Source organism: Dasypus novemcinctus, chromosome 21 (assembly GCF_030445035.2).
Source record: "Dasypus novemcinctus isolate mDasNov1 chromosome 21, mDasNov1.1.hap2, whole genome shotgun sequence".
NCBI classification, from domain to species: Eukaryota; Metazoa; Chordata; class Mammalia; order Cingulata; family Dasypodidae; genus Dasypus; species Dasypus novemcinctus.
The window spans coordinates 57,362,766-57,383,697 of record NC_080693.1 but is presented as its reverse complement, the minus strand read 5'-3'; the positions used below and the strand labels follow the sequence as shown (position 1 = coordinate 57,383,697).

Below are 20,932 nucleotides of genomic sequence, written 5' to 3'. Positions count from 1 at the left end.
TTGTCCATGTGCTTTTGGTGTCATATCTAAGAATCCTTTGCCAAATTCAGGGTCATGAAGTTTTTAGCTCTTATATTGAGATCTTTGCCAAGCTGAGTTGGGGAAAAATTGTTTCTAAATTTGTGGCTCTTTGAGGATGAATATGACAGAATCCATTTTCATAGTTTGATGACCATTCATAGTGCATCTTTTGAGGGGGTAACCTTTAAGTTGCCTTCTAATTCTTCAATTCTGAGATTTGGTGATTTTCTTTGTCCATGCTGGGGAAATTCAATGTTTGGTTTCAGATCAACAGTCAACACCTGCCAGTCAAGTATAAGGGTGTCAGCAGCTGTTTCTTGAACATCAACTGAGTATAACTGTAGGCTGGGGCTAATTGAAGAAGAGAGTTGGGCTGGCAAAGAAGCACCCCTGGCTCTCACTCGGGTGGGGAGGTGACACTGCATTTAAAGGCACAGGGAGCCCAGTCTCTACTGGGGTGCTGACTCTTTCTCTGTGGTTCCTCCCAGGTCTATATCCGCACGCCTTCCGGTGAGGTGCAGACGGTCCTCGTCCAGGACAGCCCCTCAGCAACAGCTGCAGCCACCTCTACCACCACCTGTAGCAGCCCTGCGTCCCGTGCCCCCCACCTGAGCGGAACCAGCAAAAAGCACGCAGCTGCAATTCTCCGAAAAGAGCGCCCCCTGCCAAAGATTGCCCCTGCCGGGAGCATTATCAGCCTGAATGCAGCCCAGCTGGCCGCGGCTGCCCAGGCGATGCAGACTATCAGCATCAACGGCGTCCAGGTCCAGGGTGTGCCGGTCACCATCACCAACACCGGCGGTGAGGGAAGGCCCCTCCTGCCAAGGAAGGGCTGTGGGGCCTGTGTGCCCCACATGTGGGAACTGTGGACCGGCCTGGGCTTCCCAGGGTGGCAGTGATTTGCCTAGTGCCTTCCAGCTTAAAGCATATCCACGTGTAACTTCTCATTTGGTCCCTACAGTAGCCCTGTGAGGTAGCTGAAGACACATGTTGTCCTCTCTTATAGCTGAAGACCTTGAATGTGAGGGAGAAAATAAGATGTTCTCAGGAAAACCCTCCAGCCATCTCACAAATGCAAATTAGTTTTGTACAGACCAAGAACAAGTGTTCAAGGGAGACTATGTAAAGGAGCTTCAAGGAAGGCTTGTTGGAGGAGAGAGCTTTGAGTTAAGGTTGGAAGAAAAAAGGAGGGAGCCTTTTGCAGTGGGAATGGCTTGCGCTGCGCTTCAGTCCAGGGGTGATGTTTACACAGTGAAGGCAGCCTTGCAGATGGTCCTAGGAAAGATCATAACCACCCTGCACCTTTTGCCTGGATGAAGGGCAGCTCGCAAGGTGGTGGGAGCTCTCTGAATCTTTTCATCCTTAATTAATTTACTGCACTTTATGTTTGGTTTTCCCACTTGAGGTGACCCCAGCAGGGGAAGGCAAGGCTCCTCTTCTTTTTAGGGAAGTGGAAGGGACCCACTCAGAGGGACACAAGTGTTAGATCAGTGACACTCCCCTGCTTCAAATGGCCTTATGGAGAGTGTCAACTTAGAAGACATGGGGGATATCAGAAAAAAAATTATTTTTAATTAAAATAAAGACATAGGGGGCTTGATTTTTTTCCCCAAAGCCTACAGAACTGTTTTCTCACTGTTAGGACAAAACTTTCTGGAGAGTTTCCTGAAAGCAGCGTTGGTATCTCACAAAGGCCTAAGGTTGAAAGATTCCAGAATAAACACTCCAGGGCAACCAAATACAAGACCCTTCCCCCATCACGTGGACAACATCTTAAAGCAAATTCTGCCCATTAAAACAGTGGTTCTGGGCACCCTGAAGTCGACTGCCAGGGTTCAGATCCCGGTTCTACCACTTACTAGCTGTGTGACCTTGATATATGAATGAGCCTCAGTTTGTTCATCTGTAAAATGGGGAAGAGGGTATAAAGACTAAGTGTGTTAATACATATATAAAGTCATTAGCAAGGTATCTGGTCCTTAATAGGTTCTCAGAAATGTTTACTGCTATTATCATCACTCTTGTCTGTGTAGAAGGGAAGGGCTCCACCCACGAGGCTGGGCTCCCTCTACCTGCAGGCTTCCTTGCCCTCAACTTTGCCTCCCCCTGCCCCACAGGGCAGCAGCAGCTGACAGTGCAGAATGTTTCTGGGAACAACCTGACCATCAGTGGGCTGAGCCCCACCCAGATCCAGCTGCAGATGGAGCAAGCCCTGGCTGGAGAGACCCAGCCCGGGGAGAAGCGGCGTCGCATGGCCTGCACCTGCCCCAACTGCAAGGATGGGGAGAAGAGGTAATTGGAGGAGAGGGGCCACACAACCCGCCCAGGGGGCGCCAGGCCAGCTCCAAGTCCTGTGCTTCCTCCTCAACCTCACATCCCCTCTCCCCCCTGCTCCTGCCCCCATTTTCTACCTCCTCCCTCTCCTCTTCCCATTCCCTCCACCCCATCCTCAACCCAATCCCTAGGTCTGGAGAGCAGGGCAAGAAGAAGCACGTGTGCCACATCCCTGACTGTGGCAAGACCTTCCGGAAGACATCCTTGTTGCGGGCCCACGTGCGCCTGCATACCGGCGAGCGGCCCTTCGTGTGCAACTGGTTCTTCTGTGGAAAGAGGTTCACACGGAGCGACGAACTCCAGCGGCACGCTCGCACCCACACAGGTCTGCACCCCCTCCGCATGCTCATGCCCACGCAGGAGGCCTGCACCCCCCTCGGCGCACTCACACCCGCACCCCCCCACGCTCATGTCCATGCAGGTCTGTACCATCGGCCCCCCCCCCCGGCACCTCAACAACATGGGCCATTTCTGTGCTGGGAGATTCCTGGCCCAGCAAGAAGCAGGAGCCACAGGCTGGCTTCTCAGGGGGTCCTACACAGGAAGTTCCTTCAAGCCATTCCCTTGTCACAGTGTTTCCCAGAGTACTGTTACTTGCATTGCACTGCACTATCCCAGTGGCTTGTGCCACATCTACCTGTTTATTTATTTAGCAAATTTATTTAGCAAGCACTTGACGGGGTATGCCAGCTACTATGCACACTTTGCAGATAAACTAATTTAATCCTCCTAACAGCTCTGTGGGGAGGGTATTTTGATTTTCCCCACTTTGCTGAGGCACAAGGGGAGGTCACGTGTGTAGGGTCTCAGCTGTGGCTGGTGAAGCTGTGAGCAGACTCCTTACCTAAAGATTTTTCTTAAATCATCTATTCATTTATATCCTGTGCAGTATTATCTTTGACATTACTGGTTTACTATCATGTTTTTATATATATATATATATTTATATATATATATATATTTTTTTTTTAACACATTGGCAAATAAATACAAAACTATTAAAATGAAAACTGGAGGAGCAGATGTGGCTCAAGCTGTTGAGTGCCTGCTTCCCACATGGGAGGTACCAGTTTCAGTCCCCAGGGCCTCCTAAAAACAAAAAGCAGACAACAAGCAGGCAAACCAACCAAGTCAAGAGTCAATGGGGCTTAGTGATTGAGCCCAGGTTCTCACATACGAGGGCCCAGGCTCATTCCCTGGCCCTGGTACCTCAAAAAAAAAGAAAACTGTTCACCATTCACCTACCACCTAAAATTGTCTTGACTAAACCTCCCCTCCCCACAGTGGTCCCTGGCACATACTTTGAGAAGCACTGCTCTAGTGACTGCCCTAGTGAGCAGACCCCTGTCCTGGGATGGGGACAGATGACCCAGAGCTCTGGCTGAAGATTAAAGGCTGCTCAGAACAGCAGCTGACCTGGCCTAAGTGCTGAGGGCCGGCGGGTCCGGGGCAGTGGAGCTTTCCTTGAGGAAGATGTGGAGCCCGACGGGCCAGGCAGGCAGCCATCCCTACCTGGGAAGCGTCCTGTCAGGCAGGGGCAAATAGAGGGATGGGGAGCAGGAACAAAGCAAGCTGGAGGTCAGCTGTGGGTACAGAGGAAGGAGAACTGACTGAGAGGGTGCAGGTGGAGTGGAAGCAGGAGGCAGCAGACCATGATGGGAAAGGTGGCCTCGGCTTAACGGGTGCCCCTTGTATGTGCCCCTCCCTCGGGCTCAGTGAGTGACAGCCCTCTCCTCTTCCCAGGGGACAAACGCTTTGAGTGCGCCCAGTGCCAGAAGCGCTTCATGCGGAGTGACCACCTCACCAAGCATTACAAGACCCACCTGGTCACGAAGAACTTGTAAGGCCAAGAGGCGGGAGACCCCGAAGATGCAGTGCCCCGGCCCGGCCGTGTCCCGCCCGGGCCCCCAGGGGCAAGGAGCCCAGGCTGCCCTGGGCTGCCCTCAGCCCTCCCTCCTGTTCTGCGACTGTCCCCACAGGAAGGGGCTCTGCCGCCCCAGTCTCCCCCACTTCTGAAAGCCCCGAGGCTCCACCTGGCCCCCTCCCTCTCACCATGCGCTCCCGGCCTGCCCAGACCGCGGACACCGGCCGTGCCCAATGAGACGTTCTAAATCAGGACGAGTGGGAACCCTTATTTCCAAAGGAAAAACATGAATTTCACTCCGTCGAGGAGCAAAGTGAGCCCCGCCCCGTCCCCTCCCAACACCGCAGCGACCCAGAGACCCAGAGCCCGCAAGCGGGGTCGCACGTGCCATGCCCCTCCCTCCCCTGCCCCCTCGGCATCCGCCTCTGGAGGGGCTCAGGACGCCTCACTCCACACCCCAGCCCGGCCACAACTCCAGCACATTCCAACTTTCTATTTAAAAAGTAAAGAGACCCATGGACTCCTGATCGCCCTCTTTTTCTATAGAGAACGTTGCCTTATACTCTCTACTTCAGATGATGAACACTGTGTATTGTGTGTGCTTTAAAGAAGTTTATTTAATTGCTCCCTTCTTCCTTTCCTTGTCACTCGCCTCCCCCATGCCTGCTTTCAGTTGAGAATTTTGGGGGCAATGATGAGCATAAGAGTTTTTTTCTCACTCTAGCAATTCTCATTTCTAAATTCTCATACCTAAATCTGGATTCAGATAAAAATGCCTCCATATACTCAACCTCATCCCTCTCCACCTCATCTCCCACCCCCAACCCAACCCAAGCTCTACTTGTGTACAGTGTATATTGTATAATAGACAATTGTGTCTACTACATGTTTAAAAAAAATATTGCTTGTTATTTTTGAGGCTTTTAAATTAAACAAAAATCCAACTTTATTTTTAGTTGTAACTGCTTGAGGTATGTTTTATGAATTAAGTGACAGATTTGTTATCCTTTATTAACAATGTACTTTGTTGGTCAGTGCTGAGCTGACAAAAAAATTTTCTTGCTAATAAATTTAGTTGCCTGAGGCAAAACCTGCAACTTGACCCTGCTCCTTTGCCTTTTACCTTGGAGAGCTGGGAGACAGGACTCCAGAGGAGGGAGCCACGGTCTCTGAGCGCTCCCCACAGGGAGAAGGTAGGACTTCCTCTCCGGATCCTCTGTACAGACCCCCACCCTCCTCGAGCCACTGCCTGGGGGGGCCACAGCCACACCTGAGCCCCCAGGGCACTGGCTGGGACTTCCAGGCGACAGGGTCCAGCCCCACTGGTATCAGTTTTTCATGTACAAGCCAGTTTTGTCTGGTTCAAAACCGAGTCCCGGACTGCAGTGACTTGCTCTGCCAGCAAACTAATCCTTCCCCTTGCCTCTCCAAGCCCTGGAGGAAGGCTTTGGCCTAAGAGACCTTCCGTAAGAAGCTTGGTCTCAGTTACTTCCAGAAGGCGACAGAACCTGGAGAAAACAAATTCCCTAAGTGCAGGATCCTTTCTGAAAGTAGAGGGCCAGGCAGATTCCCGGGTGGGCCTGACAAAGGCTGGGATCCCTGCGCTGCACAAGAGCGGGCCCTGGGCATCGAATCTGTTTTTCTTCTATCCTCTGCCTCCGCAACCCAGAGATAACTGTGGGTTGAGCTGGGCCTTTGGTTTTAGCAAGTACTGCAGATCTGAAATTTGGGGGGGCAGAGGAAGTCAGGAGTTGTGCTGTTAATACAAATTTCGAGCTGCTCAGTCCCTGTATGGACACCTAGCAGGGGCCTGTAAAGCATCTGGGCTGAAGGAAGAGCATATCAGCCTCAAGTATAAGAGGATGGCTTATGTTTTCCTTAAAATGATGATGCTTCTTAATCACTCTCAAAAGGACACAGCTGTGGTCGCTGTTCTGTGCAGGAAGGGGGAAGGCTCACTTTGAGCTATTTGTCCCTTATTCTATTTCCTTTGTCACCCTGCAGCCTGCATTCACAAACAGCTTTTCCTTCAGTCAGCTGTCACGTAGGTTGAAGAAATAAACAGGAGAGGTTTGCACTGCCCTTGATTACGTCTTTGTTAACAGGCAGGGGGACCATCCTACTGACACCTAAACCTTCAGAGCACTGCTAAACCAACAGCTGAATCCAGCTCCCGACCAGCCCACCAGCCCACATCTCATCGCTCCACCGGCAGCAGGAGGAAGCACGGATCAATGCCAAGTGCACAGACCGCACAGCTGGAAAACTGATTGCTGTGTTGGAAATAAGAGTTTTGGTGGAGAGAAAGGAATATTAACAAATTGACCTCTTTCTGCCACCTGTTCCCCTTGGCGTTGCTCTCAGAAACAAAGAATAATTCTTTCTTGGGAGCTGATTCCAAATTGTGTGCTTCACGCTGCAACTGTGGAAACTGACCCGACTCCACAGCAGCATTTGGAAGTGAAGGTGCCAGCACCCAGCTGGTCAGAATGGGCTGCTTTCCCTTCTCCACCAAACAGGGTCAAAAGTTACTGCCTGACCATCCCTGCCTCCCACAGCATGCCTGAATTAGAACGTAAGGGAGAGCATGTTCTCTCCCTGGTGGCACGGAGGCAGGAGAAAAGACAGGGAAGATGTGACAAATTAGCCCTAGCCTGGCTGCAGGGGGCTTCAAACAAGACTAGCGTTTGGGGGCAGGCTCCACGGGACACCTGGCTGGGCCCTTGTTCCCTCCTAGCCCCCAACTTTCCGAGGACCGTGGCTGAACCAGAGGCGGGCTGTACCCTTCCTCTGCTCTCCCTTCCCTCCCAAAGCCATCAGCAGCCAAGGCCCCTCACCACAACCTCGCCTCTGCTCAGCTAATGCCATATATGTAGCTCAATCCCAGGAGTACGTGCCTGGCAGAAAGGGGGTGAGGGAAGAGTCCCCCTCCTGAAGGCAAATCCAGGCAAAGCACTTTTTTTTTTTTAATAAATCAAACCAACAAATGGGACTCAGCCTTCCTTCCAATCACTGAGACCACCTTTAATGTCATCTTTAGAGTGCCCTTTGAGGCCCCACACTTGAGGGGGATGACCATTCACACCTTGGTGACGTATTCTGAGGAAGACAGAATGGGGCACGGACACAGTTCAGCCCCTGCCAGGCCTGAGCCCAGGGTGCAGCCGGAGCAGATGCAGCTGTCTTGATCTGAGTGGCAGAAACGGGGCCATTTTGATTCCCATTTGAAGCTTTCTACTGTCTAAACAGACCTGAAACAAATCTCTGAAGCTACCCCTTCCATGCCTGGATTTTGAGCTAAAAGAAAGTTAAACTGTGGATTATCTAGGTTTTGAATAAAAAATGAAGGTCTCTTCACTCTGCCTCCTCAGCCCTAGTCTGTTGTCTCCTTCACCAATAGAATCTTCCAGAACAGTGATCTGGGGCCCCTCCCCTTCCTTGTGACCCAGTTAGACAACCAAGAGTCCCTTCCTCCCACCACTTCCTCCCTTCTGCTGCTCTCCTCATCAGTCCTTCTTCCTCAGGGCTCACCTCAACCCCCCCAGTGCCATGCAAGCCCCTCTTCCTCTCCAGCGCTCACCCACTCTGGTCAAACACCAGGCCACTGCAAACTCAAGATACCTAAGGGACCAGGAGGGAAACAGAGCAAGCACCACAACAAATGTCAAGGACCCTCTGCTCAGGGCAGAGACTACCTGGGAGTGTGTGACTGCCAAACTAAGGTCCCTGGCCCCCATCGGGTTGCCCCACTCAGCTTTGGCTAGCTGGTGCTGTGCGAGAATGCCAGAGCTCATGAGTTTTGTAAGGAACCCTGGAAGTGTGGAGTTGGATGTGAAATCTCCCAGTCTTTAAATGGTGGCTCAAATTGTTTAAAAACACAGCAGGACTGTTGTTAGTCCTTGGGCTGGCAGTCTGGGATTTCTACGTTAGCCAGTCCCTTCCCTGACCAGTAACATCCTCTGACAACACTCTGCCCTTAAGTCTCCCCTTTCCCCAAGTTACAGGAACTCAGTGGTCAAAACAGAGTTTATCCAAATAAATACCCTTTATAAAAGCCAAAAAAAAAAAAAAACACAGGAGTTTAAGCAGAGCAGATGTAGCTCAGTGGTTGAGCGCCTGCTTGCCAGGTACAAGGTCCTGGGTTCAATCCCCTGACCTACAAACAAACAAGCAGAGTTTATTCTCTGTGCCAGGCGTTATCATAATGGGAGGTGGCAACTTTCCAAAGCAGGTGGACCACTGGGCTCAAACTCCAGTTGCCTCTGCTCCTTCCCCAGCCTGAGAGGGGCAAACAGGGCTCGCAGTTTCTCTTCTGCACTAGGCCCAAGACACAGTGACCACTGCAAAAATCTACCCCAGGTACCTTGGATTCTGAGTACGTCGGAATAAGAAGTTGGGGGTTTTTAAGTCAAGAAATAGAATAAAGGAGTGGGAAATGAAGCAAGCGGAGTGAGATCACCCTCCCAGCTTCAAAATTAGAGTGGGCAACACATTCTGTGGCAAATGGGCAGTGTCACAAGGTGAGCAGCAACCTGTGATTCCAGATACATGAGGTTTGGGCGCCTGCAAATGGCTGAACTTGCCAGCACAGCCCCACCCCCACCTCAGCCCCTGCTCGAGCCCCCACAACAATGCCTGCTTCTGGATCTTATACTTCCCCACCCACCCCCACACCCTCGGGTTCCCTCAAAACCACATTTGAGGCCTCTTGAGTCTCAGGTCCCCAGATCCATCCACCAGAGACGCATGGCTGGCGGAACGCGGCTCAAGTTAACATGGGCGGCGGCTTCCAGAGAATCGGACACAGGGCGAGATTCTGCCTTAGGGACAGGGACCACCTATGACTTGACTACGGTGTTTGGGGCTGGGGTGAAGCCATTAAAGGAACTGAGGTAATTTCAAGAGTGGGAAGTGGACTTGGCCCAGTGGTTAGGGTGTCCGTCTACCACAAGGGAGGTCCATGGTTCAAACCCCGGGCCTCCTTGACCCGTATGGAGCTGGCCCATGTGCAGTGCTGATGTGTGCAAGGAGTGCCGTGCCACGCAGGGTTGTCCCCCACGTAGGGGAGCCCCACACACAAGGAGTGCGCCCCGTAAGGAGAGCCACCCAGCATGAAAGAAAGCTCAGCCTGCCTAAGAATGTTGCCACCCACATGGAGAAATGACACAACAAGATGACGACGCAGCAAAAAGAAACACAGATTCCCATGCCGCTGACAACAGAAGCGGACAAGAAGACGCAGCAAATAGACACAGAGAACAACGGGGCGGGGGGGCGGTTAAATAAATAAATAAATCTTAAAAAAAAAAAAAAGACAGGTGGAAGTTTGGATTTCCCAGGTCAAGAGGCCCTCGGGGAATAGAAGAGGCAGTGGGAGTGGGCAGATAGAAAAACAGAAGGCAAACCATGCCGGAGTAGGGCAGAGAATCAGGGCTGGGAACAGAGAGCCAACTACGAGCTCGTAGGACTCCTGGCAGGAAGAAATGAGGAATGAGTGCAGGGCAGGCCAAAGGCAATGACCAGGAGTTTCGAAAGGAAACTAAGAACCCCCAGGGCACATGCTTTGCGGCTGCCTGAGAATGTCCCATCCGGCCTCCTCCCGCTGGCTGCCTGGAGCCCACACCCTAATCACCAAAATTTACCACAGTGCCTTCTGCAGAAAAATGACAGTGACAGTTCCCCCGGACTCCCTGTTGCCTGGACTTTGAGAAGGAGGCCAAAAAGTAAGAGGTGCCTGGTCGGCACTCCAGCCCGGCGTCTGCATATGATGGGACATCCTTGAGAAGCAACCCTGAGCACAAGCAAGGGCTCTGCAAGGGGCAAGCTGCAAAACTGCCGCAGGCAGGACTCGGGCTAGGTTGTCCCCTCTGGATCCTTCTGCAAGCTCTCCTCTGGTCCCCTGATAACCAGACTCAGGGACCAGGACTTGCTGGTAGAGCACCAACTACCCACTTTGTGTGTCTTGATGTTGCTAACCCTGGGTGCACCAATCTGAGTTCACGCTTCTGGCTGGGCCTGAGAATTCCTGAGCTTAGCCCCCCCCATACCCCCAGCACGCCCCTTCCAGCCGCACCCCTCTTCTCTGGCCTCCTGGGAGGCCAGGCACTTATTCTGCCAGCATCATACCTCCCTTCCTGGACCTCTTCCCTTTCCCACCATCCTCCTGAACTCCCCTAGGCCCCTTCCCTTCTCAGACATCCTTGGAGGTGGCTGGTGATGCCTAATCTGTAGCCCCAGCCCAGACTTCTTCTCTAAGCTCCACACTCAACTACCCAACCTGATCCAACGAGGGTGTCCCACACACCCTCACATCAACTAGTCCAGTAATGAAGTCAACTCTCCCCCACCCTCCTCCTCCAGCATGCCTCACTTCAATGAATGGCACCACCATGTCACCGAGAGCCCAGCCTGGTGAGTCAATTCCCTCCCCACCATACCCCCTCCTTTCCCACCCCAGGCCCGCCTCCCAGCTACCCCTTCCCCTTATACAACACAGCGTCTATGCACCCCTCCCCCAGCATCTCCCCGCTGCCAGCCTTGCCCCCCCGCCCATGGCCCATCATTCATTGGTCACCAGCGTGTTGGTTCCAATACACAAATCCAATCACGAAAACATACCACCAGAATATATATTCAAATCAAATAATTAGATGAGAAGATTTAAGAATATAAATGCAAAACCATTAAAAGAAAACAGGCAGGATGTAAAGCCCCCAAACCCACACGTGGCCTCTCTGTTCTATATCGACAAACCAATGTGTCTTTCTATGCTTTAAAATATGGCAATATATTTTCTATTCATTTCAGCCCTTCTCAAGAAAAGATGAATAATTTTATAAAGTTGGGGAGAGGGTGGCAGAGTTTAAGAAAAAGCAGTGGGAGTGGATGTGGCTCGAATGGTTGAGCAGCCACCTCAACATGGAAGATCCCAGGGTCAGTTCCCAGTGTCTCCTGAAAAAGCAAACAAAACAAAGGAAAAAAACCAACTCAGGGAAGCTGATGTGACTCAGTGGTTGAGCACCAGCTTCCCACACACGAGGTCTCAGGTTCAATCCCTGGCCCCCCCCCCCCCCGTACCTCAAAAAAAAAAAAGCAAAAAAGCAGTACAGTAGAAAATTCATTTCTCTCACTCAAATAAAACCCTTAGTGAGTCTAATTGGTAGCTGCAGCAGCCGGCAGGCGTGTCCCTCCCTCTGGTTCTGCACTGAGGGGCTGCTTTGTGACCAGACACTAAATCCCCATGAGCAGAAAAGCACAACACAAGCCCCATCACCTTCAAGACAAAGGGAACAATATAAAAAGGCAACCAGTTGTAAACTTTCTCACCAAAAAAGGGAGGCGGTTGGAATCTAGCATTTTTTTCTCCCTTCTGGTAAACCAGGAGCTAAACACTCTAGTTGAACAGTATCACAGGATTAAAAATGAGCATCTTTGTGATTGAAAGCCCAGTCCTTGTTGCCTGCATGACAATGCTTCAGCAAGGACCTCCAGGCCCTTTACTTGTGCAGTGGGTTTTCTCGCCACCTCGCTCCAGCGTCACCACACTACTCAGAGCTTCCCAAATGCACCTTACCCTTACTGTTCTTCTTTCCCGGAAGAGCCATTCCACTGCTCACCTAGCAAACACTCATTAAAACAAACCCAATGTCACTCCCTTCATGAAGTCTTTTCTGTTTGACCCCTTTTTGCTCTCCCTCTCCCCTGTAGAAACAGCTGCTAAAGTACCTGCAACTCTTTAGCTTACAGATCTGCCTTCTCCAGCAGACTGTAAGCTGCTTGTGGGCAGGAACCATGTCCTCCTCAACCTCGGTATTCTCAGACCTAGCTCAGTGCATGGTTCATATGAAGTCTAACACACGTCCACTGAATGAATAAATACCTACCCGAGTGCACTGATCTCTTGGCTTTTAAACAAACCTAAACCTCTGCCATTCAAATGATCCTAGCCCTGAATCCAGGGTCCAGGGTAGCAGTGGCCCAGGAGTGCTAAAAGAATGTGGCCCCATCAACAAAACTGTTTGAGTTACTGCTTAAACAGGTCCAAGTGCAGGGGTATGGAGGCAGGGGAGAACACCACTGTTCATTTGTGGGAAAATATCCTCAACAAGAAAGTAAGCCCAATCAATTCTCAACAATGCTGCTGGAGGAAAACGATGGCAGAAAAAAAAAAGAAAAAACACAAAAACCATGGTGGCACTGGTTGGCGGTTTCTAACCAGTGGATACTCCATAAACCAATATCATTAAGCTTTCAGGCCTGTTTTATGTCTTGGTAGCAAATTTGTCTTCCAGAGGCTATTTGGCACGAGTTACCTGCACATAATACAGAATGCGCGGTATCCAATGTAGGGCTTTACGAAGCTTAGCTGCAATGAAGACACCTGTGCAGGGCAGGAAGTTCCCCTTACCTGGCACAGTCGTGGGGTGCCTGCCTAGATGGCTCTTGCAGCTTGCCTTCCTGGTGTTGGTGGAAACTGGGGCTACAGGAAGGCCCTGACCCAAGGCTGCCTCAGCCAGGTCAAAGCAGAAATGGGCCCTGGAAAGGTTTCCCATGTCTTAGTCCAGTATTCACACCCTGGAAGTGGCTTTGCACAGCCACCTGCTCCCCTATACCCTCAGCTATTGCTGGCATTGATTGTCCTAGGGACTAGACCCGGAGCTACTTAGGAAGGACAAAAGGGGAAAACTCAGCAAAGATGGGAAGCCCTGGAGAGGTGGGGCAGGGGCAACCTCTCCACCTATCAGAACACCAGCTAGTGTGAACTCAGCTGCACAGGCAGAAGGGAAATGACTAGTGCAGGGAGCAGCAGGCCCTGACCCCAGTTAGAGAAACAAGGCTGGAGGGAGAGGGCACAGAGCTGAAGTAGGAAGGTGGTTCTAGTCCGGAATGTCTTGTTCCCAAATTTTCTGCCTTCCCTACCCAGTCAGCTGACTTCCCTCTCATCTCCCAATCCCTTCTTGACGCCGCTGTACCTCCCCAGACCCCAGAGGACCCCTTCCCACCCCTTCGGGGCTCCCGTCTCATATAGTCCACAAGTCACTTCAACTTCTCCCACTCTCAAACCCCAGTTTCTTTCCCCAATCAGATCTCCCCTTTCCTATGGCTCCCCATCACCTTGCCTGGAAGTCTAGCCCATAATTTCTTTCCTATTTCCCTTTTCCCAGGCCACTTGCCTCCCCTCCCTGGGGTATTTGCTGCCCTGAATTCGCCTTCAGGCACCGACTGTGGGCCAGCCCCTCGACACTGGCCACGCCCCTCAAGCCCCCAGGAGCTCATCCCCCCGCCCCCCCGACCCCTGCCTGGGCTGCACTCGTCCCTACACCTTTAACAAACCTCCACGTGCGAGTTAACGGCAGTGACAGCATTTCCTTGTCTCTCTGCTCCCGCCCCCGGAGGCGCTTCCCATTGGCCGCTGGGTTACTCTGTTCTCGCTTTAATTGGCCTCCCTCTGGAAAACTCCAACCAATGACCTTTCCGCGTCTGTCTCCCTCCTCCGATCCTGGATTCCCATTGGCTCCAAGGACTCGGGCCCTGTTAGTTTGGCTTGGCGACTGGAAAATTCTTCCTTCCCCGGGGTAGACTCCTGGCCTGAGAAATTGGTTCCGAATCCACCTGAGTCCGGCGCGGGGCGACGTCGAGTCACGTGACGCGCATGCTGCGGGGCGTTACCGTGACGCTCGGGCGACCTGCTGACTGGCCCCGCCACGTCCGCAGCCTGTGCTGTCGCGGTGCTGTCATGGACCTGGGATCGATGCGCAAGAGTTACCGTGAGGACCGCGAGGTGCCGCCGCCGGGACCTTCCGTAGGGGGCGGGGAAATCTGGAGTCCGGGAGTCATCTGCAGCGGAGGCAGGGGGTGTTGGAGTCCACCCGTGGGGTCAGGAGTCCTCCCCGTGGGGCAAGAGGACTTGAGGGTCACAACCCTGGATTAGGGAAGGTACAAAGACGACCAGTAGGGCCTGGGGATCTGGGGAAACGTGTTTGGAGATGGGTGCAAGAGGCAGTTTGTCAGAGCGGAGAAGAGCTCTAGCTGGAGCCTGTCTCGGGTGGAATCCTGCCACCTCCTGGCTGGGTCACCTAGGGCAATTTTCCTGCCCTCTCTGGGCCTCAGTTTCCACATCTGCGAAATGATAGTACCTACCTCGTAGGGATGTTATGTACTTAGATATTTGTGAAGTGCTTAGTACAGGGATAAGAAATTTGTAAGTGTTTGATAAATAAAATAACTAAAATGTAAGAGCTCTTAGCTCTAACTGCCTTCAGTCCCTTCTGCTTACCACTTGAAGTTCTTTTCCTCCTTCCTCAGGATAGGAGTCTAGAGAACTATTTTGGGTTTCTGTCCCAGAATCATGCAAATCTGGCTGCATGTGAGCATCTTCTGGAGCACTTGTTTAAAATGCAGTTTTCATTGTTGGTGTGGGAGGAGTGGGGTGGGGGGATGGGGGGTTTTGGGGGAACCTCTTATGTTTTTTATAATGTAATCTTTTTTGTGATTTATGTATCTTAAAAAATTACAATTTACAAAAATGATGGGGAAGGGGGAGTGGGGTATGGGTTATATAGGAACCTCTTATGTTTTTGGTTTTTGGTTTATTTCTCTCCCCTCCCCCCACCCAGTTGTCTGCTTTCTGTGTCCCATTTGCTCTGTGTTCTTCTTTGTCTGCTTGTATTCTTGTCAGCGGCACCAGAAATCTGTGTCTCTTTTTGTTGCATCAGCTCTCCGTGTGTGTGGCCCCACTCCTGGGTGGGCTGCACTTTTTTCACACAGGGCAGCTCTCCTTACAGGGCTCAGTCCTTGTACATGGGGCTCCCCTATGTGGGAGCCAGGCCTGCGTGGCACGGCACTCCTTGTGCACATCAGCACTGCGCATAGGCCAGCTCATCACATGGGTCAGGAGGCCCTGGGTTTGAACCTTGGACCTCCCGTGTGGTAGGCGGATGCCTTATCCATTGAGCCGTATCCATGTCCCTTGTATGTTGTTTTTTTTTTAAAGATTTATTTATTTTTATATTTTTATTTCTCTCCCCTTCCCCCCAACCCCTGGCCAGTTGTCTGTTCTCTGTGTCCATTCGCTGTGTGTTCTTCTGTGACCGCCTCCTATCCATATCAATGGCACCGGGAATCTGTGTTTCTTTTTGTTGCGTCATCTTGTTGTGTCAGCTCTCCCTGCGTGCGGTGCCATTCTTGGGCAGGCTGCGCTTCCTTTCGCGCTGGGCGGCTCTCCTTACGGGGCGCACTCCCTGTGCATGGGGCTCCCCTTCGCTGGGGACACTCCTGCATGGCAGGGCACTCCTTGCGCACATCAGCACTGCGCATGGGCCAGCTCCACACGGGTCAAGGAGGCCCGGGATTTGAACTGCAGACCTCCCATGTGGTAGGTGGACGCCCTATCCATTGGGCCAAGTCCACTTCCCTCTTATGTTTTTTTAATGTAACGTTCTATGTGATCTATGAACTTTAATTTTAAAAGTTTTATTTAAAAAAATGGAGTTTTCATGTAAACCTCAGACTTCTTGAATGACAATCTATGGGAGTGGAGCCTAGGAGTCTTCTCCTGCATCTTGGTCTTCTTTTTAGGCTCTCCTGTGATTCTAATACATAGATAGGTTTGATATTCAGGACATGAAACCCTGATTCATTCATCACTAGCTACGTGGCCAGGCAAATTATTTGACTGTTCTCTATGACTCAATTTGCTCACCTGAAAATTGGGGCTAACAGAACTACTTCCTGAATTTGTTGTGGTTGTTAGGAGGACTAAATGTGTTGGTATTTGAAAAGTGCTAAGAATAATGCCAAGTACAGAGATAGCACTATGTGCATTTGTTAAATCAAATAAAAATCTCCCTTTCCAGGCATTTGAGGAGGCTGATCTGACATGCCTGGACCCCATGAAGCAGTTTGCTGCCTGGTTCGAGGAGGCTGTTCAGTGTCCTGGCATAGGAGAAGCCAACGCCATATGTCTGGCTACCTGCACCAGGTGGGCATAGCCACGGGGCCTTAAGAGGAAACCTAGGAAGCTCTCAGCTTGATGGGTATCAGTTTGATGAGTCTAGCTCTGTTGTTACCATGCTGCGTGTCCTCAGGAAAGTCACTGGTCCTCTGGGAGCTTCAGTGTCCTTATCTGTAAACTGACAGCCAGGCTTCACTAGTTCCATTTCAGTGATAAAATGCAGTGCCTTTGATGCATCCCCACACAACCCCTGCTTCTGCATCTCCCCACCTACCCAGTCCCCATCTATCCTTCAAGATCTCTTTCTCCTGGGACCTCTCTGTGAAGCTCTCTCAGTCTCTTGAAACCTGGCATAGTGCTGCAGTGCTTGGCTGCTTCTTTCATTTGACAATTAGTCACATACCCCTCGAGACATCTCATGTATTAGTCTCTAATTTAACTTTTTTTAAAAAAGATTTATTTTTATTTATTTCTCTCCTCTTCCCCGCCCCCCGAATTGTCTGCTCTCTGTGTCCATTCACTGTGTGGTCTTCTTTGTCCGCTTGCATTCTTGTCAGCAGCACCGGGAATCTGTGTTTCTTTTGCTGCGTCAGCTCTCCGTGTGTGCGGCGCCACTCCTAGGCAGGCTGCGTTTTTTTTTGTGCTGGGCGCCTTTCCTTGTGGGGCACACTCCTTGCGCGTGGGGCTCCCCTACGCAGGGGACACCCCTGCGTGGCACGGCACTTCTTGACCTGATATACCAGCACCTTCTGCGATCCCCACTGTTGGCTGCTCGTGTTATTGCTGGTCTCTGCCCTTGGGGACCCAGGCAGTGGTGGCATACTCGCACCTCTAGGACTAATCCGCAGGGATGAGTGGGGGCAGGCCGGAACAGGCTGAAAGCCTGTGTGACGAGACAGTGCAGAATAAGGGGGACACAGCTGCAGGGAGGTGTGCCGACATCTTGGGGGATCACTGAAGTGGACTCTGACCACAGTGCTGTGCTGTGTGCTTCTAGAGATGGAAAACCCTCTGCCCGCATGTTGCTGCTGAAGTGCTTTGACAAGGATGGCTTCCACTTCTACACTAACTTCGAGAGTCGAAAAGGAAAGGAGTTGGTGAGGGTGCACAGTCAGTCTTTACCAGGACTCACATGGTTCAGTCCTTGCCCACTTCTCTCCATGCTCAGGCTCCTTCCTGCTTCAGGGCCTTTGCACTTGACATTCTCCTGGCCAAGGACGAATGCTCTTTCTAACCACCCTCTGTCGTCTGTTCACCTAACTAACTCTTGTTCCTTCAGGCCTCAGCCCAAATGTTCCTTCCTCAGGGAAGCCTCCTCTGACTCCCATACTGGGTCAGCCCCCACCCCTTGTGCTGTTTGCTGTCTTTGTACCTCATAACTTCCTGCCAGTTTTCCAGTTTGTAACAGAACATTTATTTGTGCAGTTATCTGCTTAATGTTTGTCTCCCCTGCTAAACAGTAAGCTCTGTGGGGACTGAGGCTGCATGTTTTGTCTCTGCTGCATCCCCAGCACCTATCCTGGTGGCAGGCTCAGCGTTGGTGCTTGGTTTGCCTTTAGCGAGCGCATCCACGATCAGTAGCCTTCCCTGAGTCCCTGCCAGCCACACCTGCCTTTCTCAGAACTCGCAAACCTGTAGGTGGGCGAAATGGCAAAGCTTCCTTTTGGCGTCAGACTGGCTGGGTTTTTAAGCCCAGGACTGCCATTACAGTGAATTTGGGCACAGTTCTTAACTTCTCTGAGGCTGTGTTGACATCTGTAAAAGTAACCTGCCCTCGAGGGCTTAAGGGTGCTATTTCAGTGAATGCATCTGCTGCGGGCCCTCTCCCTGCCATCTCCTGCCTTCCCCCTGCTTGCCAGTGGTGTCCTTTCCCATCCTGACAGCCGTCTGAGTTGTCTTTCAGGACTCTAACCCCTTGGCTTCCATTGTCTTCTACTGGGAGCCCCTCCACCGTCAGGTGAGTGATCATGTCCAGGACCGCCTGCGGTGGGCCGGGGAGCGAGGCGCTGAGCTTGTGGGTGAGCCCAGGGAGGGCTCCCGGGCCAGCGAGCATCCCGCCTGGGCCCCGGCATCCCGCCTGCGCCTCGGCATCCTGCCTCTCAGAAGCGACTCTCAGTAAGTTGGTCTATTTGGAGCCAGGAGTGGTGGGGCTGTCGATAAGGAAAAGAGCAGAGAGGCATGGGGCAGGGGCTGGGAGGGAGGACAGAGGCATTAAACCTCACCTCCCAGGGCCCTCCCTGGGCAGGTTCGTGTGGAGGGACCCGTGAAGAAGCTGCCGGAGGAGGAGTCTGAGCGCTACTTCCACTCCCGCCCCAAGGGCAGCCAGATTGGGTCTGCGGTCAGCCAGCAGAGTTCTGTGATCCCTGACCGGGAGGTGAGTGGGGCTCACGCATGGTGGGGCCTGGCTCATCCCCAGGGGCCATCCCCAGGGCTGCCAGGGTGTCTCTCTAACAAAGTGAAAAAGACAGTCTCCCTGGAGGCAGTGGGGCGTGGGCCTCCTTCATCCGTTGGGCCGTGTGCTCCGGGAGGACAGAGGCCATCTACCTGGCTTGCCTATGTCCCCAGCGGCCCGGCACAGAGCCCGCACTCTGTAAGTGGTTATTCAGTGAACCATTGACAGGGGCTGGCCCTTCCTCCCTCTCCTTTTCCTGGACAGTATCTGAGAAAGAAGAAAGAGGAATTGGAGCATCTCTACCAGGAACAGGAGGTGCCTAAGCCGAAATCCTGGTGAGTGAGACCTGGTGGTCATCTAAAGGGACACCAGGAGCTGACTTTGATCCACTCCTCCCCAGCAACATGGTCAGAGGCGTCCCAGCAACTTCCCCCAAGGGGCTCTGGGGACTGGGGGATGGAGAGACCTGGCTGGGAGACTCCACAGGGCAGTGAAACCTCTGCTTCTCCTTGTAGGGGTGGCTATGTCCTGTACCCACAGGTGATAGAGTTCTGGCAGGGCCAAACCAACCGCCTGCACGACCGGATTGTCTTCCGGAGGGGCCTGCCAACAGATGCCCCTTTGGGACCCATGACCCACCGTGGGGATGCAGACTGGCTCTACGAGAGACTTGCACCCTGACTCTGAAACCTGTTGGCTGGACCAGATCTAGAGTTGGATGCTCGAAGTGTGCTCAGACCCTTCTCCATGCAACCCATTTCCCTCACTGCCCTGATATTTGGGAATCTTCAGAGCTTGTCCTCTGTTCTCTGTTCCCCTTTGGCTCTCAGTTAGCTGGCCCAGTGAAGTGGAATGGGGGAATAGAGGGCCACAAATGGAAAATAATCCCATAGTTATGTTTCTTGGCCTTGACTATGTTTTATTGTAATAGCGCCCTCTGGGGGTAGCAGCTGGTGTAATTCCCCTCCCTGGTGGTGCGACATGGGGTGGCCCCAGCAGCCCTGTTACCCTGTGACTGGTCACACTGCCCAAAGCCGACTGGTCCCAGTGCACCTGAGCCAGCCTAGCCAATCAGATTGCCTTGTGAACAATTTGAAATTTGGAATGGAGAGGCCCAGAGCATGGGAGTCATTGTTGCCAAATCATCAACACAGGCGAATAGCAGCCAGCCTGTGGCTGCTGCCGTTGCAGTTCCCCGAACTGCCCTGGATCCCCCTTCTCACTCTGGGCTTTCACTTGCTCCTTCTGCCTCAGAACACCCCACTGTCCTCCTCGTGGACTCTGTCCGGGGCTTAGTCTACCATTAACTGGTAGAATGCTGCTACAGAATATACCCAACCCAGTGCTGCCTGCCATGATGTGAAGCACAGCCATATTGTTGAGGAATAAAAAGCATAACCTTGCAAAATATCTCACAAGTCATCCACTTCTGTGGATCGGCCTGTGAGGGCAGGGCCTTGCAGGAGAATATCAAATAAATAACCCCTGCCCCTGTTTCTGTAAATCAGCCTGTGAAAACATGGCCTAGCAGGAAGATATCAAACGAGTGACTTCACTGCACCGCCTGCTTCTGTAATTCAGCCCACAACCTTGTAGCTGCATTCTGCCTCTGTAACCCCCCTGCTTGCAAAATTTTGCCTAGCAACATATTAGCCAATGAACAAAACTTATGCTGATCCCACTTGAAATCCTATATAAACCTATGAAAACTGAAAAATGGGGCTCAGAATTTGGAGATTGACTCTTCTCTAGGCCCACACGTAATAAAACTGTTCATCCACGTTTCTGGAGTGCCGGTTGAGAGTTTCTATGGTTCAGAACTCCTGGCTTTGCTGTAACAATATGGAAAAGAGATTAAATTTATTCTCTGTACCCCTGGAAGTTGCAGAGAAGTGTGTTTCCTCTCAGTGTGAGGAGAGATTTCAAATAAGAGCTGCCTGTTTGGTAGCAGGTTCTGTCACTAGGAGTATTCAATCCCATTAGGAGTTTTGCAGAAGAGATTCCTGTGCTGGGCACCCTACAGGCCAGGAAGATTTTAGTTGAGTTTTACTGTCTATGTGTGGTTATATATATGTGCACATACATTTCATTTTCCAAATATAAAATGAATTACTTCAGAGTTACACCTTTCAAACTAAGCACTCATCCCCCCGCTTGCTATCCTCTTTTGATGACAGCTCAACCGCAGTGGAGTGACCCGGGCAGCCTTAAAAAGCTGATGCCTGGGTCCCACCCTCAGAGATATTTAACTGGTCTGGAGTGCAGCCTGCGAGTGGGACTTTTCGGAGCTCCTCGGGGATTTCTTGTACAGCCGAGATTGAGGCCCCCTGGTCTAGATGTTTGCCCCTCACAGCATGGTCCACAGACT

At 51.9% G+C, this 20,932-nt stretch overlaps 2 protein-coding genes and 1 long non-coding RNA gene across 18 annotated transcripts in view; 2 read left to right on the top strand and 1 right to left on the bottom strand.

Moving 5' to 3' along the window:
* Positions 1 to 5,316, top strand: part of SP2 (Sp2 transcription factor) — a 29,567-nt gene extending 24,251 nt beyond the window's left edge. For all 13 annotated transcript variants that reach the window (XM_058284072.2, XM_058284071.2, XM_058284079.2 and 10 more), the window contains 4 exons: positions 510 to 822; positions 2,139 to 2,313; positions 2,487 to 2,680; positions 4,099 to 5,316. In XM_058284072.2, the coding sequence (XP_058140055.1) occupies positions 510 to 822; positions 2,139 to 2,313; positions 2,487 to 2,680; positions 4,099 to 4,199 (783 nt within the window). In that variant the 3' untranslated portion in view covers positions 4,200 to 5,316. The remainder of the gene's footprint in view (positions 1 to 509; positions 823 to 2,138; positions 2,314 to 2,486; positions 2,681 to 4,098) is intronic.
* LOC139437160 (uncharacterized) overlaps positions 1 to 13,697 on the bottom strand; it is a 29,652-nt gene extending 15,955 nt beyond the window's left edge. Inside the window, exons 1-2 of one of the 3 annotated variants that reach the window (XR_011646862.1) lie at positions 13,553 to 13,602; positions 12,627 to 12,754 (exon numbers count right to left, since the gene is read on the bottom strand). This is a non-coding gene — a long non-coding RNA (uncharacterized lncRNA). Of the gene's footprint in view, positions 1 to 12,626; positions 12,755 to 13,552 lie in introns of all 3 variants that reach the window. The other 2 variants (XR_011646864.1, XR_011646863.1) reach the window with 2 other exon arrangements.
* A 22-nt stretch (positions 13,698 to 13,719) lies between these two features.
* On the top strand, positions 13,720 to 20,348 carry PNPO (pyridoxamine 5'-phosphate oxidase). Of its 2 annotated transcripts, XM_004451286.5 has the most exons (7): positions 13,720 to 14,000; positions 16,075 to 16,199; positions 17,170 to 17,269; positions 18,076 to 18,129; positions 18,418 to 18,546; positions 18,829 to 18,899; positions 19,080 to 20,348. In XM_004451286.5, the coding sequence occupies exons 1-7, from the start codon at positions 13,872 to 13,874 to the stop codon at positions 19,243 to 19,245; spliced, it is 774 nt and encodes a 257-aa protein (XP_004451343.2). In that variant the 5' UTR covers positions 13,720 to 13,871; the 3' UTR covers positions 19,246 to 20,348. The 2 variants fall into 2 exon arrangements, with proteins under 2 accessions (XP_004451343.2, XP_004451345.2); XM_004451288.4 differs by lacking the exon at positions 18,076 to 18,129.
* Positions 20,349 to 20,932: the final 584 nt, after the last annotated feature.

Excerpts from the sequence above, each read along its gene's own strand:
- PNPO (XM_004451286.5), top strand. The coding sequence starts at position 13,872 with ATGCTGCGGGGCGTTACCGTGACGCTCGGGCGACCTGCTGACTGGCCC. Across the intron at positions 17,270-18,075 it reads GTCGAAAAGGAAAGGAGTTG|GACTCTAACCCCTTGGCTTC; the intron begins GTGAGGGTGCAC and ends GTTGTCTTTCAG. Across the intron at positions 18,900-19,079 it reads GTGCCTAAGCCGAAATCCTG|GGGTGGCTATGTCCTGTACC; the intron begins GTGAGTGAGACC and ends TTCTCCTTGTAG.